General features: G+C 32.5%; 1 protein-coding gene across 6 annotated transcripts in view; it reads left to right on the top strand.

Moving 5' to 3' along the window:
• Window positions 1–24,378, top strand: part of LOC145940077 (protein couch potato) — a 94,966-nt gene that overhangs the window by 57,257 nt on the left and 13,331 nt on the right. For 4 of the 6 annotated variants that reach the window (XR_014425956.1, XR_014425957.1, XM_083044918.1 and 1 more), the window contains 5 exons: window positions 1,505–1,567; window positions 4,211–4,352; window positions 14,115–14,248; window positions 17,896–18,101; window positions 22,392–22,596. Coding sequence is in view for 4 of the 6 variants with exons in the window: in XM_083044918.1 (XP_082901044.1) it covers window positions 1,505–1,567; window positions 4,211–4,352; window positions 14,115–14,248; window positions 17,896–18,101; window positions 22,392–22,596 (750 nt within the window). In the remaining 2 variants the exon portion in view is untranslated. The remainder of the gene's footprint in view (window positions 1–1,504; window positions 1,568–4,210; window positions 4,353–14,114; window positions 14,249–17,895; window positions 18,102–22,391; window positions 22,597–24,378) is intronic. The other 2 variants (XM_083044917.1, XM_083044919.1) reach the window with 2 other exon arrangements.

The following is a 24,378-nucleotide window of genomic DNA, read 5'->3' as shown; positions in this document are numbered from 1 at the left end:
TATTCGAGGGAGGCGGCGCGGAAATAAACGGCAGCGTGTAACGAATCCTCGCGTTAACGATCGGGCATTTCTGTCTTTCGCATCGTAGAATCGACACCTTCGATTGCAAGCCACGTTGTAATCACGCGATGCATTATGAAGCGAAGTAGGTTCACCTTGATGGGCGATCGTTAGCGCGGATTGATCCGCGTGTTCTCACGACGCTCGGCGTTTTCCGTTGCTCCGTTAATTCTGTATAAACCGATGGAATCGATGCCGTCTACTGAATAAATTAGCGAATGCGCGCGCGCAGATAAAAGGACGATAAAAGGCTTATACTGCGAAGGCGCAATATGCAAACACGCACACGAGCGAGAGAGAAAGGAAGCGCGATAAAGGCGAGATCTCTCGAGTATGATCTTTTTTTTTGATCAGTTGCCAAAATATTTTTTACGACTGCGACATTATGGCGAGGTATTTCTGCACATATCTATCATATAAAATTATAATATGAAATCACAATTGAATATAAAATTGCAAATTGCCATAAATTAGTAAAACCATATTTCTTAGTATTGTAATTTGTTTTATTACTAGCATAATTTTTTTTTTATACGCGAGACAAAGTATTGCTTATATTATCTCTTTTTAAGATAACATAAATGCTAAATAATAACTTAAGTTTGAAGTTTGATTTAAATGAAGTAATTATATTTGCAGATATTTGTTCTATTTTTTTTAAAGAAAATTCAAAATGTTATAAAAACGTTGACAAGAAAAATATATTAGATGATTGCAAAAGTTCGTGCCCGATTTGCATAGATGGATTAATAACTTCAAATCGGGCACGAACTTTTGCAATCATCCAATAGTTAACACTTAATACATTTATATTATTTTACATCTCATATTATTAATTATATGAAATTATATGAAATTATATGGAAGTAATTTGCAATTAACATATAAATAGATGTTATTTAGAGTGTCCTATTTAGAAGCAAAAATTGAAAGATGCAGAAGAAAGATTCTTGCAGATTAAGTTTTAGAGGTGCAAACAAGCAACTAAACTTCTTCATCTAACTTCAAGCGGATTTTAACAGAATCTTAACTACAGCCTTAATTATCCAGTTATTTAATATTAAAACTTCAATATTATATATAAGTCAAAAAGTTGCAGCAAAAATGACCTTTATTGGTAACCTTCCATAAAGACTTGCTTTATTAGAATTAAATGAGAAATTTGTCTTCATGCAGTAGTCGCAAATTACTTTATCGCATAGCGTTTGTTTATCTTATATAGCATTTATTATGAATAATGCGATAAAATATTCCCAAATGGGAACAATGATACGAACGGGTCCAGAAACGCGTCGGCGTTTTTAAGCCCGTTCGTCGGCGAACTAACATTAAGCGCTTGCATAATGAATGCCCGCCAAGAGAGAAAGAGAGAGAAAGAGATGCTATCTGTATATATGCGACGCGAATAAAGGGCTTCTTGTTATGTTTTCTTTTCTCATTTCAGCCGGTGGGATTCGTGACTTTTCACACGAGGGCAGGCGCGGAGGCGGCGAAGCAGGATCTGCAGGTAATAGCCCTTTTCTCGCAGGCATCCGCGAGGCGAAGCAGGTGGGGAAAAGGTGGTGGACTCTCGTACAGGAGTCTCAGGGTTGACGCGGGGTTGATAGCATACATATACACAGTGACACTCACTTACGTACAGATATGCCCGGCATTGTTATTATTTTTTTTTTTTTACGATTCCACCCTGCCTTAGATTCTCCAGCTGGCACGGGTTAATGCTATCTCTAGCTCTTACGTCTATTAGTTACTACACTTTCTCCTTCTGATTACTGTTTATCTCTCCTTCTATATCTCTCTATCGTAGCTTTTCTCTCTATATCTTTCTAATTTTTTTTTCATTGGGACCAAATATAGTATGTTACTACCTTTTGTCTACCTGTATGCGTACCAAGACATATTGTAATAACGCTGCACCGTGTGGCATTATCGATATATACATATATACATATATATACATATTATGTTGTTTGTCTTTCGAAGGCAAGCGTATCGTCTAATTGCATATACATATATTTGAATATATGCACCAAGTCAATTTATGGTCAAGAATAATTATTTGTGTAGATTGTAATGGAATATGATAATAAAAGAAATTATATACTCGATATATTACTAATAAATCGCTTTATTAAAAGTTTTAAAAAAGCAATTATAAATTTAGAAATATATATATTTAGAGAATTTTTAATTTTTTAAGTTTAAAATTTTTTTGAAAATTAAAATCCTAGTGTGTATTTTTGCATACGGCATTTTTTTCAATTTAAGAAAAACTTGTAAAGTTTAACAAAAATTTTTTTAAGTCTTAAAGTTTCTCTTATGCATGATACCTTTTTTAAAAATCTTTTACATGATATAATTAAAATATGAATATATTTATATGCAATGTGTATATATATGTATTTGTAAATACATATATCCATGAGGTGATCACTTTTGGTTTAAAGATGTTCCTACAGCTTGTCACGCGATATACTTTGGAATGTATTATATATAATTTAAACGCGAAAAGTAGCTTTTGTCATGTCGAGCGAATCGAATTTTCTGGTATAGTCGTTAAGTTGGTCACCCCATGTAGCTCTACCATATCGTTGCAACTGACCTCACGCAATCTGCAATGTTACATAACCCGAGTATGGCAATGGTATATGTACGAACGTACGTATCGCGTAGAAAAACATCCTTTTGTCGGATGAACACGTTCGCTGAAAACACCGTAGTACGGACTAACGAGCGACCCACCTTATGAATACACGTACAAGGAGAGAAACACACACGTATACACATACACGAATACACATGTACACGCCCTTGTGCTAATTTTCTTTCCACATCCAGCGTATAATCCTATACTATTATTATACCTATGTCACTTTCGTCGCTAGCCATCAATGATTCGATCAGCCTTTTCAATTTGATTTCGCAGGCATGGAACGTATGTTGTGGGTTTAAACACCACTTTCAACATAGCTTTTTGTAGAGCCTTTTAATATTTTTTTTCCTAACATTAGTAAAGAAATTTTTATACGCACGAGAAATTCATGTTTATCGTAGAAGTTTCTAAATCTCTTTACAGGATAAAATATTTTTATCTATATATTTAAATTTTTCTATTTTAGTAATAAAAGATGTTAAATAGTACAAGGAAAGATATTAGACATATTGTAATAAAATTAATAATTTTTACAGATTACACAACCTGTAACGAATAAATTTCCTTGCACATTCTCATATTCGTATAACGTTAACTATTTATATTATTGTTATATTAAAATATTTTTATACGTTTATTCGTAGAGATTTAATAAACAATTGAATAACTAAGTAGTGTAATTATATATATTATTTTACAAAAATTATACATTGGAAATATGCAGCAATCAATGATCTGCGATTTTACACTATCGTTGTTAGTTTTAAAAAGATTGGACAGAAAAAAGCGAACTATTTTGACTGAATATTCACTGAATGTCAGTACGATTTATGGAAAATTGGTTGCGTATTTTCGTATTTAAACATCAATCTAGCTCACTTTCGCGTTATATTCACAGTGCAAAATGGACGATGTCACTGAAACATATCGAAAGAAAATAAACCACTGCAGAGAAAATGCGAATAGCGTTATTGGAGTGGAATAGCGTGATCTATCAATATTTCTGTGAACTTTGCATTAAATCACTGTAGAACTGCAGGGACGAAAATTATTATCACATTTATGGGACAAGATTTTTGTATTATAGCATATATAATATAAATTGTAAACATTTTCGTTGTAGCAATAATAAAATATGTTAATTTTTATTCGTGCAACAGTGTAACAAACTGTTTTTAAAAATAATTTACAGGATACATATATTTTGCTTTTTAATTAAAAGATTATTTTTAAAATATCGTAGGAGGAATAAACGGTAAAGTGTTTTTAGAGAGAAGTGTGCAAAATCTACTAAAAGGATAATTTTAATTTATAAATTTTTATATAAAAAAAATTAACCGGACACGGCGGCTAGTGACGAAATAAAAAGGGCCTTCACTCTCTTTGCTCTCTTTTTTTTTATTGTTTCTTTTTTTTCTCTGTCTCTGCCTTACTACACTACCACCATCCATCCACGTGTGTGCTCCCGATTTACTAATTTAGGGAATCTATTTGCAGCAGGGGGTTAGATTCGATCCTGATATGCCACAAACCATACGTTTGGAATTTGCAAAAAGTAACACAAAGGTTAGCAAACCCAAGCAACCAGCCGCTGCAGCAGCCACCTCGCACCCCGCTCTGATGCACCCTTTAACGGGACGTAAGTATGCACCGCCACTCGTTCACTCGCTGGATACGTCTCACTTACTATTTCTCACCCACTGCACCGACTACAAAGTGTCCTACTTCCTGTTGTCACTCAGCTCTTTTTTTCAAAAGATTTTTTTTTTACATAAGTACCCTCCCACACCCTTCTCCCCGGCCTCCCCCACGACTACGGAATCTGAGATATCGTCGTCGAGAATCGTACGACAATCGATCGAAGTACGGAGGAGTTTCTCGCGGCAAACCTCTGCATTTAACATTGGCTTTACAACGTGTAAGATGTATACATTATGTATGTATAAAGCAGTATTACACGCAGCACGCGGTTAGACAATGGCGCTTATATAGCGCAAATTATCGCGCTCATTAACCATGGCGATAATAATATCTGCGTCGAGTATAGACAATCTCCGATTTTCGTTGTGAATATTTATCACGAATCCGCAATTCGCCTAAAGTTAACACGTTATTATTTTCTCAGATAACATTAGATCTTTCGTTCTCTAATAATTGCAAACGTTTGTTTATTTATTTATCTATTTATCTTTATTTATAATTATTTAGATTGTGTAAGTTGTTGAATTAAAAATTCATGATTTTTTCTATTTCGCAATTTATCAAAATTCTAAAACTGGAAAAATTATTTATTTAATATTTTAATTTATTACATTTGTATATTTATAATATAATTTAGAAATATTATTATTACATAAATCGCAAATTTACATTTAATATATTTATTTTTAATTATTTTAGATATTTTATTCTCGTTTAAATATGTTTAAAAATGTTTTTGGATAGTTCGACCAAAATTTATTTATTTTCAAAATTATATGACCTAATTAGTAACAAGCAGTATTTAAATGTCTAATTAGTCGATTCTTGCGGAATCAGAATTTTATTAATGTTCAAAAGATGTATGTATTCCTGCGTACTTCTATCATTGTTGAGCGTTCTCTTGAACTTTCCGGGGTATATATCTTACGAATTGCACATTTTTGTGTGCATATATTATTGACATTAAGAACTATATTCTTAATCATCCTTGTCCATATGCATTGCGCGGTGCAGATGGATGAAAAATATATATATTAATTAAAAAGGCCTATCACTTATATATTTATATTAATTAAAGTTATACAATAATAATAATAATAACATAAATCTAATCCGTTAAGCTCGAATCGGGATTAAATTTTTGCACTATGTATTTTGAAGTATTATTTTACACATAAAAATATTTTACATATTAATCTATTCGATAAAAAATTTATTAAATTAAAAGATTAAAAATCATAGCAAACTTATCTTTGCATTATTTATTCGTTCATAATATAATACATTTATACGGTATTATTCCAAGCGAGCTTGCGATCGAAATTTGATTAATATAATAACGATATTCGGACTATGCGCGCGGTATGGAATCATATAAGATTGAGAGAAATAAAAAATTCGCAGTATGTTTTAAACAAAGAAAAAACAAAGATGCGAACGAATGAGAAGCCGGCAATATACATATACACCGTATTTTATCGATCGCGCGGAGAATAGCACGAAAAGAATAAAGTACGTGAATAAAGTTGAATAAATCTCAGAGATCTGCACGTTTACGGGCTGCGTGTGTGTGTGTGTGTTTTACGCGCGCAATAAATATGTATTTGTGTCACATTGCGGAAACAGACTTGCCGGATGGACGTAAAGCGCATCAGTTTCCGAAGAAACTGCGACTGCAATAAATCTTGCTGTCGTACGCACACCGTCTGATTTCTGTATCCTAGATAAAAGATCGTCTTTACTTCCATAATATCTGAACGCACTATTCGCCGAACATTTATTATCAATGTCAGTGATAAATGGATTCGAGCGATATGGAATGGTTATAATGGTCCATATATATATTAGTAAAATCCGAAAACGAGAGGTTTTAAAAATATCTGCTATTTTCAGTTCCAAATATTTTTAAAAAATAATATTTGCCGTAGATTAAAATAACCAAAGTATACACATTATTAGTCTGTATTTCAGATTTTGGATAATAATGTTTCGTAGAACGATTATTTAATCGATTAAAAATTAGGGGTACCACCGGTACTATTAGCCTCGGCTGGAATCAGCTGCTAATGGCGTTCTTAATATCGCGCAAATAGACCGTATCTAGCATCGAGAAATTTCGCGGAATAATTTCGGCTTAGGTGGTAGCAATTTCGTACGATGACCCAATTTTACCGCCCCACACGCCAAGCCAGTCAATAAGACATAATCGAACTGCCAAATGTATCTTCGACGAGGTTTACTTTCGTGGTGATGTCGAAGAAATTGGAAACAAAATTTAGGAAGTAATTAATGGAAGTTTATTACGTTCAATTTTCAGTTAGTCAAATGGCAGTTTGTTTTCTTGTTGCAAAATTGTTTATGATATTGATAGACAAATCATCAAATTACATCAAAATTGTTTATGATATTGATAGACAATTTAAAATTTTAAATGTTATTTAACAATATGAAAGATATTTGTTAAATTATGAGATAATATTTTTAAATTACGTAATTTGTCTGATATTATATAGTTTTATTCTTATTGAGTAAAATAAATAAGTGACAGCTTCTTCAACGAATATGAGATTTTTTAACAAAAATTCAGTAGAGAATATAATTGTGAGAAAATATAAATTAAAAAATGGAAGAGTATCGATCTGCTTTCTACAGATACGATATACATGTGACATGAAAGTTATATATAAATGCTTTCGAGGTTGATAGATTTCGGAATTCGTTGTTGCCAACGCTTTCCGAAATTCCCGGAGTTATATTCGTCAGAACTTTGCTCGGAAAACAAGGTCTCGGCTTTGAGTTTATCTGAAGTAATTCGTTGCTTTCAAATCGAATTTAAATGTAAGCAGTATCTCGGGATAAATTTACATAGTAGCGTGCCGGTGGAAGTAATCTTAAACACGAAGGCCTACTTCGTAGAAATAATGGTACAACTTGTTAGTAAAAATATAATCTCTTGTGGCGTGTACATCAGTTCTTTGCGCATAATTATTTTGCCATGACATAAAAAATCTCAGATTTTTCTTAAAAAAAAAAAAATAAAAATAAAATACTGCAGTGAAAGTGCTGGATTTTTTATCACTATTTTCGTAACTGCTTTATTTCTCAAAGTGAATATTATTGTTTTGACTAACGGTACAATTGTAATTTGGCACAGATTTCGTAACAGTTTTTATTCCATTTATTTGCGTGAAATTTTCGCATCGATAATAAAATGTGACTCATATATTGGTAATTTTTGCACTTTGATCATGCAAAAGTGACGAGAGAGAAAGATGCAAACCGTGTGCTAGTTTTTTGCGACAATTTTCAACTTTATTTGCATAATTACGTTTTTTGTGATCAAACGTAGTTTTATAGCAAATTACGTCACAAATATTTTGCTTCTAAAATTATGTATTTAATTGTTTGCATATGCTATTGTGTATAATCTTTTTTCTTCTAATTACAGTTTTGAATATATTTTACTTACTCTATTTTATTTCAATAAAACTTTAATTTAAAATTTATTATATAATAAAAAAAGATATACACATACAGCAAAGCTTTTATAATAACAAATAACAACTATTCTCCACACTCTCTCTTCTGAAGAAAAATCGACTTCAGAAAGGTTGAAGAATCTGCCATTAAAATATAATGCGATAGAAGTGAGAAACTTTGTATTCATTTTCTAAAGGCAGTGTATATCGTCGAAGTTTGAAATGCACTTTCGAATCGAGATCGAGACGCTGTCTCGTTGCATATCAAAAGTTACGCGATGTGCGCGCGAGTTCAATAAAATTTATGATCGTCACTTATATTGCCCGCTGGTAAATGGAGGAGAATAGTCCCAAGGAATAATCAGGTCATATTGTAAACGCGATCTCTGGTGGTCGTTAATCTCTGGCACGTTGTTGAATATGCTAACCATACGAATGACTTTCGTATTTTTTTCTATGCAACGTATAATTATAAAGTTTGCAATACGAATTATTGTATACAGATGAGCATCCTAAAAATATACATATACTTATTTTAATTATTATTTTTATTATTTTTTTTTATTAAATCTGAGAATATTACATATTTTGTGGGGAAGAATTATGACTTTTTTTACATCATTTTTGGTATAAAATATTTTAAAAATTAAATCTCATTTCACACACAATTTTGCACAAGACTTGACAAAGAATAAAAGCTATTTTAAATTAAATAATTTTTACATTTTGGTTTGACATTTATAACAATTGCAAAATTAATCGTCTAATTTTTACATATGTCTACTTAAATATATATATATATAAGTTATAAGATATCTTAGAATTGATGCACACACAATTCACGACTTTGTCTTTTATATATTATTCGGAATCATTTATTTGAGAGATTACGATTACGTGTAATGGCATGAAATATGACATTAACAAGATTAATAATTGCAATAAATGATAGTGTTTTATTAAGATCCAAGATTTCCGCGGTGAGAAGATACGGTGATTGTACGCTTCGAAATTCATGGTCCATTTAACCGAGTTTTCCACCGACCGTGCGTGCTCAGACGTATTATGCATTATCTACGCCCGGAGGAATGCAGCTTGCATTTTCTCGCTGGAAAATGGCATGCTCGGTTAGCTTTTCGTACGGTGTTTTCGCACGACTCGTCCATGCAAGTGACCGCTATTTGTATTTAACGTTGTAACATGTGTGTATCTACATGTGCGTTATATTGATTTCGACGCGATGCCAAGTAGGTATCATATATAAATGTGAATCGTGTGAAAGACCACGTGTATCGCGTTCGCGTGGTTGGGGTTGCGTGTGTCAAATGACGGTTCGAATCGATATAAAAATTGCGCTTTGTCCTCTTAGAAACTGCTCTTTTGTATAATTTTTTTTCCATCGTATATACACTACGCGGTTTTATTTCTTACTCGCGTACGAGTATATCACGTGTGTGCGTTCGAAAATAATGCATCTGTGTAAGTCTACGTTTCGCGTGGTCAGTGACAATAAACGGCGGTATTTGCAACTGCATTTGCTCATGCTAGAAATTTACAATTGTACATATTTGTTATATAATTACTTTTTTAAAACTAGTATATAGGTCAAGATACGAGACTTGTGGTATATAAAAGATGAATCACGTTCAAACAATTATATTTAAATTATTGAAGCCATTTTTTTCAAGATGTTGATTTATGTCGTCGTCGAAACAAAAATTTAATGATACAAATACTGAAATACTGAAATATATTTTTATCAGCTCTGATAAACTGTTTGCATATCTCAATATGGGTTTGCTAGATTATTTGTTGTGAGTGTAGCACTATATAAGTTCGATATTCTAATTTGAATAATGCAATAAAATGTAGCGAACAACAAACCGCGTTATATAAGTAACAACTGACAAACAATTGACGTCATTGAGCAATATCAAAAGATGTAGGTATATAATATGTTCAGCATCATATAAATAGGAATTTAATCAAGCATGAAAGTAACCTGTTTATTAAATCATAATCAGATAATTGATATTTTCTCTCTATCTCTCTTTTTTTCTCATTATTTTTACAATCATTATTACTATACACAGATATATTTTTTATTGATATTCATTTCAGATTTTGTTCTCAATTATTAACTTTTTTGTTTGAGCTATCAATTATTATTAGTGATGATAAGTTTACGAATAGAGTACACGATAAAAAAATTTGAAAGATTATAATAATTACTTGTGAATAGAAAGAATAGATTGTTATTGTGAGTAGACATGTGACAAATTAATTGTAAGTAGACATGTAAATGTGACTTGTATGAAAATTAAAAAGTGAATAACACACACTTTAATTGTAATAAAAGCAAGAAACATGCAATTTAAAGAAAAATAGCAGAAATGTATTTAAAATATATTGCTAACAATTAAAACTCTAATTAGTCGCAGTCGCGGAAAAAATACGTTATGCCAATACATCTTTATTATACGACGATTCAAGGACATTCCATGAATGGGTTAAACGTGTTAAAAATGTTTCGCTATACATTTTTATTAACAAGTGTACAAGAATTTAATCACTTCGATGGGAGGAGAAAGGCAACAAGATTGGAGAACGTGAATCATTAAAGTTATAAACTTATCATTATATCTTTATGATATATATATATATATATATATATATATATCCTGAAGATATAATGATAGGTTAATAACTTTAATGTATGTGCACGTGTATGTGTAAGACAGAGTGTGTGAATGTGAGTGTGTAGGATGTTTAGTGCGATCGTATTATTTTTAATATGCATTATTATTCAAATAAAACTTTCGATCGAGAGCAAAACAAAGTATGTCAATATGTAAATAAGTATCGATAAGAATCTGTATCATGCAACGAGTTGTCATATGCATTTAGCATATAAATATGTGTGCCAAGTCCTTCAAACAATCTATTAATTCTGCGGTGCTCAATATTTTCTTTCCTATTGTTTACATAGTTAAATATATAAATTATAATACAGAGAATGGAAAAATGTAACTTTTTTTAGATACGTTTATTTGTGCGTAAAAAATTGATTCGTCTCTTGACATGAGTCAAAGAAATTGAAAATAAGCGCGTTGTCTCCCAATTTATTGGATTCACTCGTAGTTCGCGAAATAAACGAAAAAAAAAAAAAAAAAGGAATACGTGATCGATGATAAAGCTTTGGCCCTATCTAGACAGTGCGCGTTTACTCGAGCTCGTGTGCTTCGCCATGCGAATCGGAGGTCAGCCTAGAATCAATAAAGTGCACAGTCCTGGCAGGGACTAAAGCACACCATTGGTGTAGCAAACGCACACACGTAAGGGCATCGGTTTCTATCGGTTAACAATTGCATGTTGATAGAAATAAAGGTGCCTTTGCTTGTGAAAAGATTAGTGAGGAAGAGAAAACTCTAAACTTTAGATGATTTCGCGATAGTTATAGTTGAATAACTTTTGGAAAATTAAACTGCTTTGCACATATTTTATATTCTAATTGGTCTGTGTAAATGAGAACAATTTTCGCGGATATAATTAGTTTTTATACTCGAAATAGAGAAAGTTTTGGGAAATTCTTTTAACAATTTCGATTTGAATTTATAACAAAGAAATATAATGGGAAAGCATTTGGTTAATTGGAACATGTCAGGACGAAAACAATTTGTGGCTTAATTAAATTACTCTGGCAATCAAAATCTCTCTCTTGTTCATTTTTCCAATTTTTATTTGTTTTTTTAAGACTTTTCTTTAAATAAACAATCTCTCCAACTTCGATTGATCGATAATTTAATTAATCGGAATTTATTGCATTATCATCGTACTAATAACATTCATACACATAATAATTATAATTTATAATTTATTACACACATAATTATAATTTGTAAACGTATACTTATACTTTAATATAAGAAAGCATCAAGAAATTCTCTTAAACACAATATTGGTTTATCATAAAATTAAGTTTTAAACGTCTATAAATAATTGAAAAACAATATTGTGTCAGTATTGCAAACGTATCAATGTCAAAACATTTTTGTGCAAAGTTTTTTTTAAATATTATTAACTCGTCTCATACAGATTCGATCGAGAGTAGATCGAAAACAGACATTGCGTAGTCAATTGCGGTAGGGGTTACGCTAGATTTCCGCGATGCCCGATCACGGTACAAGGCTATATGAAAGAGCATCTTGTTGCATAATCCCTACCAAGATAATTCATACCGGAGTATAGTAATTATGCGTTTTTATGACGAGTCATCGATTTTGCCGCTGTTTTTCGCGACTCCGAAATACACACTCGCGAATGATGATAAAAAAAGAAACGAACGAACAGAAAGTATTACTCAAATACTTGTTAACGCATTTCCATCGTTTGCATTTCTCCGCGCGTGAAAAATTGTGCACTTAAGCTACGCGATTAGGTTGATAAATGACTCGAAAATTAGCATTGGATACCTGCTGAAACACTTTGAGGATAACATACGATGTGAACGTTATGAATTGCGTAACGAAATTCTTGCGAGGCCGCGAACGAAGGTTCACCGGCGCGGCGAGTCGCTCGGAAAAGACGCTCGGTTACATTGTCACCGGCTCACAACACCTAATCATAAGTCCCTCTCCAATGATTTGCCGGCTTCTGAGAAGACCATTTTTTTTTTCGTGCCGTGCCGTCGACGATTACGCTCGATAGCGCACTGCACCGTGCTATTACACCGGCATCGCTGCAAATAATCTACGTCGCGGTGCTCGCTCGAGCGGCAATATTCACGATGCAAAGCTTCTAAATTTTATTTAAATAATTAAATCTGTTATAAATAAATAAATAAATATTTTTATTATTTATTTTTCTTAACGAGGAATAAATAAATAAAAAAATAAAATTGGAATATTAAAAGTGACGTCTAAATTATAGGAAAAGAAGAATATATCTTAGAAAGCAGAGTAAAAATTTATGAAGCCTTTTCTGTAGTTTAAATTAAATTATTCAAATTTCGTATTAATTTCTTCTTATTACAAGTAAACGAACATATTTTTAGAAAATACGTTTTACATAAAAATTAAAGACTTAAAAAGATAATTTTGTTTTTGCTCAATCTTTTTTCAGTTTAACATGAGAGATTGTGATATTTTTAAAATTTTATTTAATTTTATAAGATACAACACATACAGCGATTTATATGGACTTTTATAACCATTATTTCATTGCGATTGAGAGGTACATATCACATAATTCACGATAATCCTTAATGCGCGCGTCTGAGCTTTCATTGCGCGATCTTTTTTAATCTCCGTTCATTCAATTCTGGAAAATCCCCGAGTACAGTAATCAATGCTTCCGTCTTCGTGCATCTCTGTAGCTTTTAGCAAGAAAGCTCGTAAATTGGACATTATCGATCGCATAATCGCTCGGCTCGCAAAACGTTGATGGAATTTATCCGCGTTCTTTCTTTAGCATGGTAAATATTTGCCACGAAAATTACATGGTATACTTCGTTTTCTTTGTGTTGGAGACATATTTAATTTCAATTACAAATAGAGAAGAGCAATACTATATATTTCCGTACATATTTATAACGTTGTTATATGTACGTTGAAAATGTCACGACAATTACGACAATGTTGAAATAATCCAAGCGACAATCAACGCGATCTTTTCATAACATTTTGTATTACACACATATATGAATAATTTTTAGTCAAAATTTTATTAAAGTTGTCCAAATATGAAATAAATAAAATAATTTTAAAGCAGGATATCTACTGAGCAAAATTTTCAATTTGAATTTCAATTTATATTCAGTAATGTTTCTAATAAAATTCAAAAAATTTTATTTCTCAACTTTTATACTTCAATTCTCGAGTGGCAGTAATTTTATCAATTTTGTTAAAAGTTACACGAATGCAGTCAAATTACAATGAAAATAATTTAATTATATTTTAATACAATCAAATTATTATTTTTAAAATTATATTTAAATTAATAAAATAATGTTAACACGCTAATTTTTATTAATTTTACACACTGCAAAAATATCAGTGTATTAGACCGAGATATATTGGTAATATTATCAGTGTGTCTAACAAGTAAAAATCCGATGCAATTTTAGTATGAGTAGATATCCTGGCGAGGGATATAGAATGTAGTCCGCGACCACGCGTTTAATTACTCGGGGGAACTCTATCTAATCCTGTGCTCTGTTGCAGACCTAGGGAGTCCGTTCTTCCCCGGTGCTCCTGAGTTGTGGCATCATCCATTGGCGTATTCTACAGCCGGCGAATTACCTGGCACGCTGCAACATGCGACGCTGGTGCATCCGGCGTTACATCCTCAGGTCCCCGTACGTTCCTATCTTTGACTATCTGCAGACAAAGCTCTGGAGCCGCCGACGAGCGCCCCGATGCACGTTAGTGATACATGATCGTTATACTCGATTACTCTTACACGGTAACGAGGAGACACGCGAGGACTCAAGGACCGAAGGAACTTTCGATCACGGCTGCCTTGAGTCCTCGACTCCTAGATTCCTTAGATTTTTCGATGTTGAATTCTTTAGTGCTTTGAGTATTTGAGTCGCCCTTTGAGTGAATCTTTGGATTTTTGCACCTTTAGATTTCATGAAACTGATTTCTGGAGAGTGGATTCTTTTAGATCTATAAATATTTGGATTATCATCGCACGCTTGAATGATCAGCTTAATTCTTTTGCAAATTTAAAGTCGAGTTTTTTCGTTTTCCAATATTATATATTTAATATAATGTTAGATCTTGCTAAATAATATCGAATTATAAAGTTGTCAGAAAATTAAATCAAAATTAAAGGATTTAGTTATTTGCATTTCTGAAATGTTATTTCCAAAAGCTAATTGATATATATATATAATTGTTATCTATAATTGCTATTTATAATTCGAAAGCTATGTTTGTTTATGGAAAATCGGCTGCAATTCGATCGAAAGCCTCTCGTTATTTGATGCATGATAGGTCATCTGGTATTAATATTATATACAGCTAACATTAATACAATAATCATAACAAGTAATATATCATACGGATTATTAGAAATAATATTTATTCCGCATACGCGCGCACCATCAGCCAACATATTCAAATATTATGCTTTACATCGCTATAAATCGATAGTGCAACTTGTCGTCGCACTGCGTGTTCTCGCGTATTATACAGAAACGTGTGGTTTGCTGTCGTGTGGGTTTGCGTCACGCGAGCTTCAAATCGTGGAGTTTTCAAACTATTGCGATGCTTCCGAAGTTTGTCGCGACATGGATTAATTATGGTCGCCGCAGAACGACGTTATAAATCCATGGCTTACTTTTTCTTCAGCACAATATTCGGTTCGACCGTCGCGTCCGTGTCCATTTCGCATTATTTTGGTTTTACGAACTGAGAAAAATATTTAAAATCCTTAATGTTTAATTGTTAATACTATCTATAATAAAATTTAAAAAAAGTTATTTTATAACTATTAATAAAAATGAACGAATAAACTGAAACATAATTATAAATAGTACTAGTCAGATACATAATTACATAACAGTAGTAATCTAAAGACATGAAAATTAAATGAATGAAATATAAATATATATATTGTTAAAGGGATACATAATTATTTTAGATTTTTTGTTTTACATTTCCATGTGTATACTGTATGAGAGTTTGCACTGTTTTTGGAATTTATTTTCACTCAAATTTAATAGAGATTATTTCAAGATATGTGTGTGCAAAAAATATCTCTTCTATCTATTAAAAATATGAGATATAAAATTATAATTTTAAAATTATTGTAAATCTTTAAAACTCGAAAAATTGGAAAAGTTTTTTGGCGTGAGTATACTTTCAACCCCCTTTAAGATATCGGTGGTACGAACGATGGTACCATCCATCAAATCGTGATATTGATTTTCAATATGACATAAGCTTGTGCCAGGTTTGTATAGGTACCTGTCACGCATTAATGTCGAGCCGTAACTTAGTCGCGAATTATCTACGATTTCTATGAGGATAAACAACGCGGACGTATAGTCACGAATGCGTACGAGCGCGATATTATCTGTATTTTATCGATCGTATGTGTGCGTGATGTCGTCTGTGATATACATATATATACATACATACATATATATATATATATATATATATATATAAAATATATAGCAAGTCCATATTATTCCCGTATACCTCAAAGCGAAATAATCACTATCATGAAGTAATCGAGAATGCGAGAATGAAAAATCGCAACACATTTATATGAATACAATACATTAAGTTGTTACATTTAATTACCATTAATTCAAGAACTTTTAAATATCTTAAATACATAATTGCATTATTAACATTATTTTTGTTTAGATTTATAATTTTTTAAAATTTGTATTTATATTTTGTTTGCAAGAAATTTATATTTTAGAAGGTTTACATTTGATATTTTATTCATAAATATGTGATTTTTTAATATTGAAATAAGCAAATTCTTATAAATAGATTCTATTATTAGGTCATGTTTATTTTAAGTTCTCTTTTGCTAAGGAGTTATTTGAGTGTTTAAATTTTTAGATATAAGAATTTTTTAAATTATATAGATAATTCTTGCATCATTTAATTATTAGCGTTTCCAGACTTTCTACGAATTTCTAATTCGTTCATCTTATTTAATGTCTTTGCAGAATAAATTGAATAGCAAAAGTATAGAATTTTTATGTAAATTATGTAAAAAGAGATTATATGGCTAAAAGTAATTTTACAAACAAAGTCAAGTATACGATATCATTACTTTTGCGCGGAAAATATTAATTTATTTTGAAATTTGAAAAATTCTCGTGTTGAGGAAACGTCTAGAAACGATTGGGCTTTTATAGTAAGCCAATTTTGTATCTCTCATGAAATCTCGAACACAAATCATCCCTATTACGAAAATCGAGAGGATTCTCCGATATTCCTCTCGAATTTATCCACGGCACGAGAGAGAAAATCCGTTGCATTGAACGTTTGATAAATCGAAGGTTCTCGAGTCCGGACTGCCGCGCTATTATTTCCTTTTTCACCGTACGCATCTCGCCGTTCTTTTAACAGAAGTAGAAAAGAAATGAATCTCGAGATATCCACTCAAGAGATAACGAACCGAGAACCCGCTAGCAATAACGTCGGAACTTATTAAGTCGAATATCTAACTTGATTAAATACGTTTTCGAGCGACTTGATGAAACTGACTGAGACCTTGACGAGATCTGTCATCGCTTTGATAAGTTAATAGTGATACTCGATGTAAATGATTTGGAATTTCTTTCATGTCAACGATATTTGCTGCAAATATATTTTTGCACGTAATTAAATGAGAAATCTGTTGTATTTCTTCGCGTTTTATAAATAATCTGTCTCTAGTATAGAGCTACATTAAATTTTATCTCTAGTTTATTAATAAAAAATATCGTACTATTTGAAATAACTTTGCATCAGCATCAGCAATAAGTTTAAAACCAGATAAAAAATTTAATTTATGCCTTTATTTGTGATTAAAAGCAGAACGGGACAATTATTTTTATGACATGACAATGACTTGCCATAAAAAAAAAAAATACGCTATCGCATAGTATCGCGTGCTCATTAACACGAATATATATGCAAGCAAAACAAATTTATAAAAGACATATATTAGTCTGAAAAGGTTTGAAAGATCAAAATACTATTTAAATATTCTTTTATACAATCCTTGTTTTAATTCCTTTTTTTTTTGCATATGGTACGTGCTAATGCTTCCTTTGGTTGACAAAATGCGTTTGCATGAGGACGACTTTTTAGACTTTAGTTTTTGCTATTTGAAAAGGTACATTTTTTTTGTCGAGGGACAGAAATGTAGAGAAAGACCAGGGCGGATTGATGCAAACGCGTCGTTTCGCGGGCAGACCGACTCTATTCACGCGGCCAAGCGGAGCGAGAGTCAAGTGTATGACGGAAGTATTTATATATTTTCTAGGCGCCTATGTCCCTGCCGCATCCTACAACGCTGACGTCGATACACGCGTCGCTGCCTCATTTTCTACCGTCGCCGGCATTGGCGTCACCGGTCGGGTCACCCTCGTCGCAGCCGAACCTAGTCAGCAATGCGCAGTGCTCCACCCTCTTCGTGGCGAACCTGGGCCAGTTTGTGTCCGAGCATGAACTAAAGGACATATTCAGCAGGTTAGACATTTTCCGTTCGTACTTTATTATCCCCTTTTGTTAGTTGTATGTAAGCGAACTGGATACGGTTGTATATTTGCTTATCGATCTAGTATATTTATATATCGTACGGCCCACACACATACACACATATTATATGTGTATGTATATGTGATCGTCGAGAATCTAAGGACACTTTAGAACGCATCAAGGTACATTATCGTGACGTGATAAAAGTATAAATGCACCGTGAAATAGATTTCTAGAAATATACAAGCTAAATTGAAGTACCTTTTATTTTTGAATAAAGATGTTTTCTTGGATCTAATAAAAAAATTGAATTACATTGATATAGTGATGGACCTAGATGCTCCTTAGATGTGAAGACTATTCTTATACTATCAAAATTTCTAGCGGAATCTCAATTTATATATACAGAATGCAATTTCATATAAAATATTTAAAGACCACATAATGAATATATATATATATATATATACGTAAAATTTAAAATTTTAATTTTATATATTCCAATGCAAAAGGTCAGATACGAATATTTATAACAATGACAACAATGATGATAGACTGCTTTAAACAAGTCATATTTACGCCTGCATGTTGGCGATATATGTGTACTGAATACGGGTACCGATACACGTGGGTCTTATCAGTGTACCACGTGGTGATGATACCACGATGACGTTGGTTTGAAATAATTACTCGTAATTTTAAATGGACAGAAAGAATATGACAGAAAGAATATGATCTATACTAAATTTACTAATAATCATACATATAATGAAAATCTATAAATTATTGGATTTTTCATTTTTGGTATCCCTGGATCGAATTCTGCAATATATTTAGATTTTTCATTTCTTAAATTATATTGGTAGACCTAAAGATCTTTTGATTCTTGAATTTTTATTTACGCGAGTGATAGAGGATCTGTAATATATCTACTAATTGGATTTCTTAATAATCGTTTAATCAAAAGAAATTCTTCTATATAATTATAATTTTTAAATTAAAATAAAATTCTCGCGAATATCAATTCTAGATAAACGAGAAGTCGATATGTTGTGTATTGAAAGTAAAGGCTTGTTACGCTCTTGATAATTTACGCTGTCGCATCGTTATGTAACTTTAGCAAGGATATATGCGTTCAAGGATTTTTACGATAGGCAAAGAATGCTGCTAAGAGAAAACGCGAGCATATACAGGTCAATATAATGCATAACGTGTGTAATTTTTATCATTCCTTACATTCCAAAAATTTGCAAAATATCAGTATTATCTAATAATTTTATTTCGCGCAATTTTGATTTGCATGTATCATGAACGAAAACCTTCGGGTCACAAGGAGCGTGAAACGCAAAATCGTAGTTAAATCACGGTGAACCGCTAATTACGGACGGAGATACACACTTATGCAATTAGACTACTTGCCTAAGTGCAAGCTATCCAACAAACGGTGGAGTTAAAATATGTTATCCGGGCAGGCACACTACGGTTGCGCTCGCGTAATAAATTATTTTCACGTGCCCCGTCATGCGGAACCTTCCCACGATCCTGAGTATGCCTTCGGTATGGTGTTGTGAATCATTGCATCGGGAATTACGAACTCTTTCGATATGTTCAAATTTTTTGAAAAAGTTAAATGTCTGCGTTAAATCACGCCGCGGCTAATATCTCGCTGTTTCGCTGGGTGTGAACACGTTCCTACGTGGGGATAACAAAAATTGAAGCTCGTTCGTTAACCTTTGATTAATACTGTAAACTCCAATCACGTATTTGCAGTCACGGGATTGTAATAATGAGAAGGGAAAATTGTGTAAACCAATATTGTGCAGGCTTTGCTGCAAAATTATATATGATATTGTTAAAAAACATGATACGATTGAATATTGGGAATATAGTTGCTTCGATATTTTTGCTGTCGATTACTATGGTCATCAGTTGGAGTTTTAAGTTAAGAATTGCAGAGAATTACTCTTTTATTTTCTTCTTCTTCTTGTATAATTTATAACTTTGTGAAAATTAAATAGATCAAAAATTTTCAAGGATCCAAGAATTGACAACGTTGATAGAGTATAAAAGTTTTACGCATTTAAAAAATATATAATTATATAGCAATAATGTTATTGTATCTTATCTGAGAAATTATATTAAGTTGCAAATTATATTAAATTTTGCAGATAATCGCCGAATGACTTTTCTCGAAGAATAAAAGTTTAACACTTGTTGACCACAGAATTTAATCAAAATATTATTTAATTTAAGATAAATCAGTTTTTGTATCTTTTTCTGAATGATAGTTTTGTAATCTTTTTGTAATCTTTTTATGAATGATATTAATTAGCTATTAGTTTGATTGACATTTACATACATTTATATATATTTTAATTTTACGCGACGCGAGATATAAGAATCATTACTACTACATTAAAAACAATTTAATCGTTGCTCGTTAATAACAATTTCTTTGATACATAATATATGAATAATAATCAGAAGACGCGTTGTCTATTCTTTCGAGTTTCATTGCTGACGGAAGCCTGTGCGCGACTGTCTTGCAAGTTCTGTCGCCAATAGAGAAGCCCTTCTTCCCCTCCCGTATAATTAGCCCGCGAAATCTCATTATTCTACAAACCCCGGAGTTCTGCAGTATGAATTCGTAAGTGAGTGCCTGAGTTAATTACACGCGTTTGCACGTGCGGAAGGCGCGCTGCGCATTCTGCAATTTTCGGTAGCTCACGGGAGTATTCGACGGAATTTCGTTGTCGGCAACGTGAATACATTGTGTTCGTCGTATGTAATTCGACCATTGTTCTTGCACGGGTAATTATTACGCGTTAATAGGCTTGAATAAAAATATGTTTGTAAAGTTAACATTTCGCGACAAAACATTTTTGAGTATTGTCGAAGTTAAGTACATTAAATAATTAATAATTAATTAAAAATCGTGGAAAGTTATAATAGATATAAACAACATGATTTTATATTTTACAATTTATATATTTATAGTTTAATATCTCTGGATTTCTTGATTTATTATTTAAAAATTTTTCTTATTATTTTCTTTTAATGATTTAACTTTTTTTTAAATATCTTTAAAATATTTTTAGCGTATTACGGATTTTAATTAATCGATATATAATTATTACAATAATTAATCTTTAATCTTGAACCTACATATTTAATTTTAAATGTTAATAAATTGTATATGTTTTTTCTATTATAATTCTTTCTTAAGGTATCAATTTCATATATTTATCACAAAATTGTAAAATAAAGAGAAAAAGTATTCAGGAGAATTACTTAACTCTATGAATTTATGGCATCACAAATCTATACATTCGTAGATTTGTGTATGCATCAATCTTTAAATTTGCGGATTCTGATTTACGTTTATTCTCGTTGTGGATCTGTGATCAGCTAAGTAAACGTTTTAGATCAATAACCATAGTAATCGACGCTGAAGGGTAAACGAGGAAGCATCAAGTATCTGCACCTAAATTTCCGGCTAGAGCGCGATGGTGTTGAGATTGTGCAAGTCCGTGAACGCCGAAAGCTTTGTAACTAACAGCACCGCCTCCAAATATCACCGACATCCGCTAATCATTTGCCACCGTCGTAGTTCGTAGGCATATAGGACGCACCTGTACTAGTACCCGTACCATGCGACCAGTCGTGTACTAATTGTCGGTGTGCCGAACACAATTGCACGGAGGGTAATGTCTGGATCTCGCCAACAATCGACCTAATCGCGGATTTGCACCGAGTACACTGTGAATTTAATCCGGAAGGATTACGATAATGGGAGTAATCCTTCTAATGATTTATAATGATTTTCTAAGTAATATTAAAATAATAGATATTTAAAAAAATAAAATTTCAATATATTTACACGATATTTAATTACCGAAAATTATATAACACAGGTTTATAAAAAAAATAGAGATTATTTTATTATTTAATTTTTTATTTGATCTTTTATATACAATTATAAAAGAGTATATTAAATATTTATTTTAACATATTAAATAATTTGTATGTGTCGAAGAAAAAAATTCACAGATGTTTAAGATTTGAATTCGATGAATTCTAATTTTGTGTCGCATCCCCCCCGTGTAATTACCTTATATCGGCACTGCCTAACACCACCGACATCATCGACAATCATCATTGGCAACCAAGCAATAACCAAAACCCCCGTTAAACCCTTAACCCCCCCCCCCCTTTCTACCAGAGTACTGTCTTTACGACTAACTAGAGCACGTATTGTACGCTTCTCTTATTTGTGCACAGTTTTCCTGGTTTCTCCCGGCTTCGTATGCACACGAAGGGAGGGTCGCCAGTGGCCTTTGTCGAATACCAAGACGTTCGCTACGCGGCCCAGGCGATGGCCACTCTCCAAGGGTCCTTTCTCCTCTCCTCTGACCGGGGAGCGATACGAATCGAATATGCAAAGTCAAAAATGGCCGAGGTGGGCTTTACAAATCTCTGGATCGAAGTAGGTTCCACTTTATGCTACAATAGCTGCGAAAGACGTCATAGGGAGGGGCGGCTCTATTTGAGATAGGCGAGGTTTCGCGTACTTAGGTCCTCAGTGAAATTCGCGGTGTTTATCTTCCCTGTGTCTATGTAGGGCGAAGATGGTTTCGAGAAAGATGGCATGTGTGAGGCACTTTAGAAACGCGAAAGCCTTTCTCGCGTATATATTGCACATGTCGAGAGCCTCGATGAAGAGAGCGTTTGTTGCGGTCAAGCTTGGTGGAGCTTGCATACTCGAGGCCTCCGAACACCCAGGGTCCTCGCTTGCGCGCCTAAACCCTTAGCACGAGTGTTTACTGTGGTCTAGCACAAGACCCTTGCACATTGCGAGGCTCTGGGTGGTCGTTTAGTCCGCCCTATGATAGAGCCGCCTCTGCAAAGATTGCGATCAACGATGAATACGTAGAGCTGTGCTATCGTCGACATTTCATATTCGCTCACTTTCTTTCGGCACACTAATAATAGTTATTATTATTATACAGAACATTTAAAATCATTTTAAAAGAAGTTACTTTATAACATTTTCTTGACGAATAAGGAATTTCTCATGCTTTTTGGAAAGGAGAGATATACTGCATAATATATGATCTTGCTCAAATAATATAAAATTATACATTTAAAATACAGATATTAACGGTTGTAAATATAATTGTATGTAATAATATATGTAGTAAAAAATATGTTTTATAAAATATATTATTATCTATATTTTGTAATAACTTGTACACACAAATTTAGTTTAAAATTGAATTTGCTTTATAGCGACTTTTATTGAAATTTCGAACACAGCTATGCGTTTTTGTCTAGAGATCGAAAAACTAATATAATTTCGATGACTTAATTCGATACTATAGACACAAGGAAAATGATAGCTATATATATTTATGGAACTTTAAAAGTCTGGAAGAAAAATATATTTTTCTGTATCTGTAGCATCGAAGATCGACGATCGACGTCATTGAAATAATATATGGATTTCGATCCTTGTTTTTTTATCGGTACCGAAAAAATGCGTCGGGCCCGATTGAATCGATCCTGGATTATTAATCAATCTAATTTTCGCGGTTTTACCTCTTGAAAGCATTCGCGCCTCGCGGCAACAGAGACAGGCCGTCGCTTTCAAAACCAATTAAATTCAATTAACGACGGCTGTCTTGCTGAAGGATTCGCATTTGAACGGCAAATGCACAATCGCGCGTCGGTGTCAATGGCCAATCGTCAATTATGCGTCTATTAATCGTCTACTGATCACGCGAAAGCCAGAATTACGACTCCGCTCGTCTTTTTTCCTTTTTTGTTTTTCTTTTTTCTATCGCTCGATTGACATATGCGTTTTTATAATAGGGGCATTTGATTTTCACCAATCTATCGAATTATTCTTACTTTTTTTACAATTTTTTCCTTTTTTTGCACTATTCCAACCAAAGGCTGAAATCGCTGTAATTTCGAAGAGTTCAGATATTATGATGTTACAGACTGATAAAAAAATGATATCGATATTTATGTCTGAAATGGAAACACGATATTTGACAGTTAAGTAAAGTAGGTTTTTTATATCTGTAATATTAAAGATTGAACTCGTCTAAATTACATTATTTTAATCTTAGATTCTAGGTTCTTTTTTTTTTCTTATTGTATTCCTTCTTTATTGATGCCTGTTCGTTGAGCTGCTCGTATTCTTACATAACTTTCCTTCATATGAAATCCTTCTTTCTACCCTATATGTTGATTTTCGCTGTAT

Source organism: Prenolepis imparis, unplaced genomic scaffold, assembly GCF_030444845.1.
Source record: "Prenolepis imparis isolate NDT839.2.m4 unplaced genomic scaffold, iyPreImpa1.0 SCAF_8, whole genome shotgun sequence".
NCBI lineage: Eukaryota > Metazoa > Arthropoda > Insecta > Hymenoptera > Formicidae > Prenolepis > Prenolepis imparis.
This window is presented reverse-complemented; position numbering and strand designations above follow the sequence as displayed.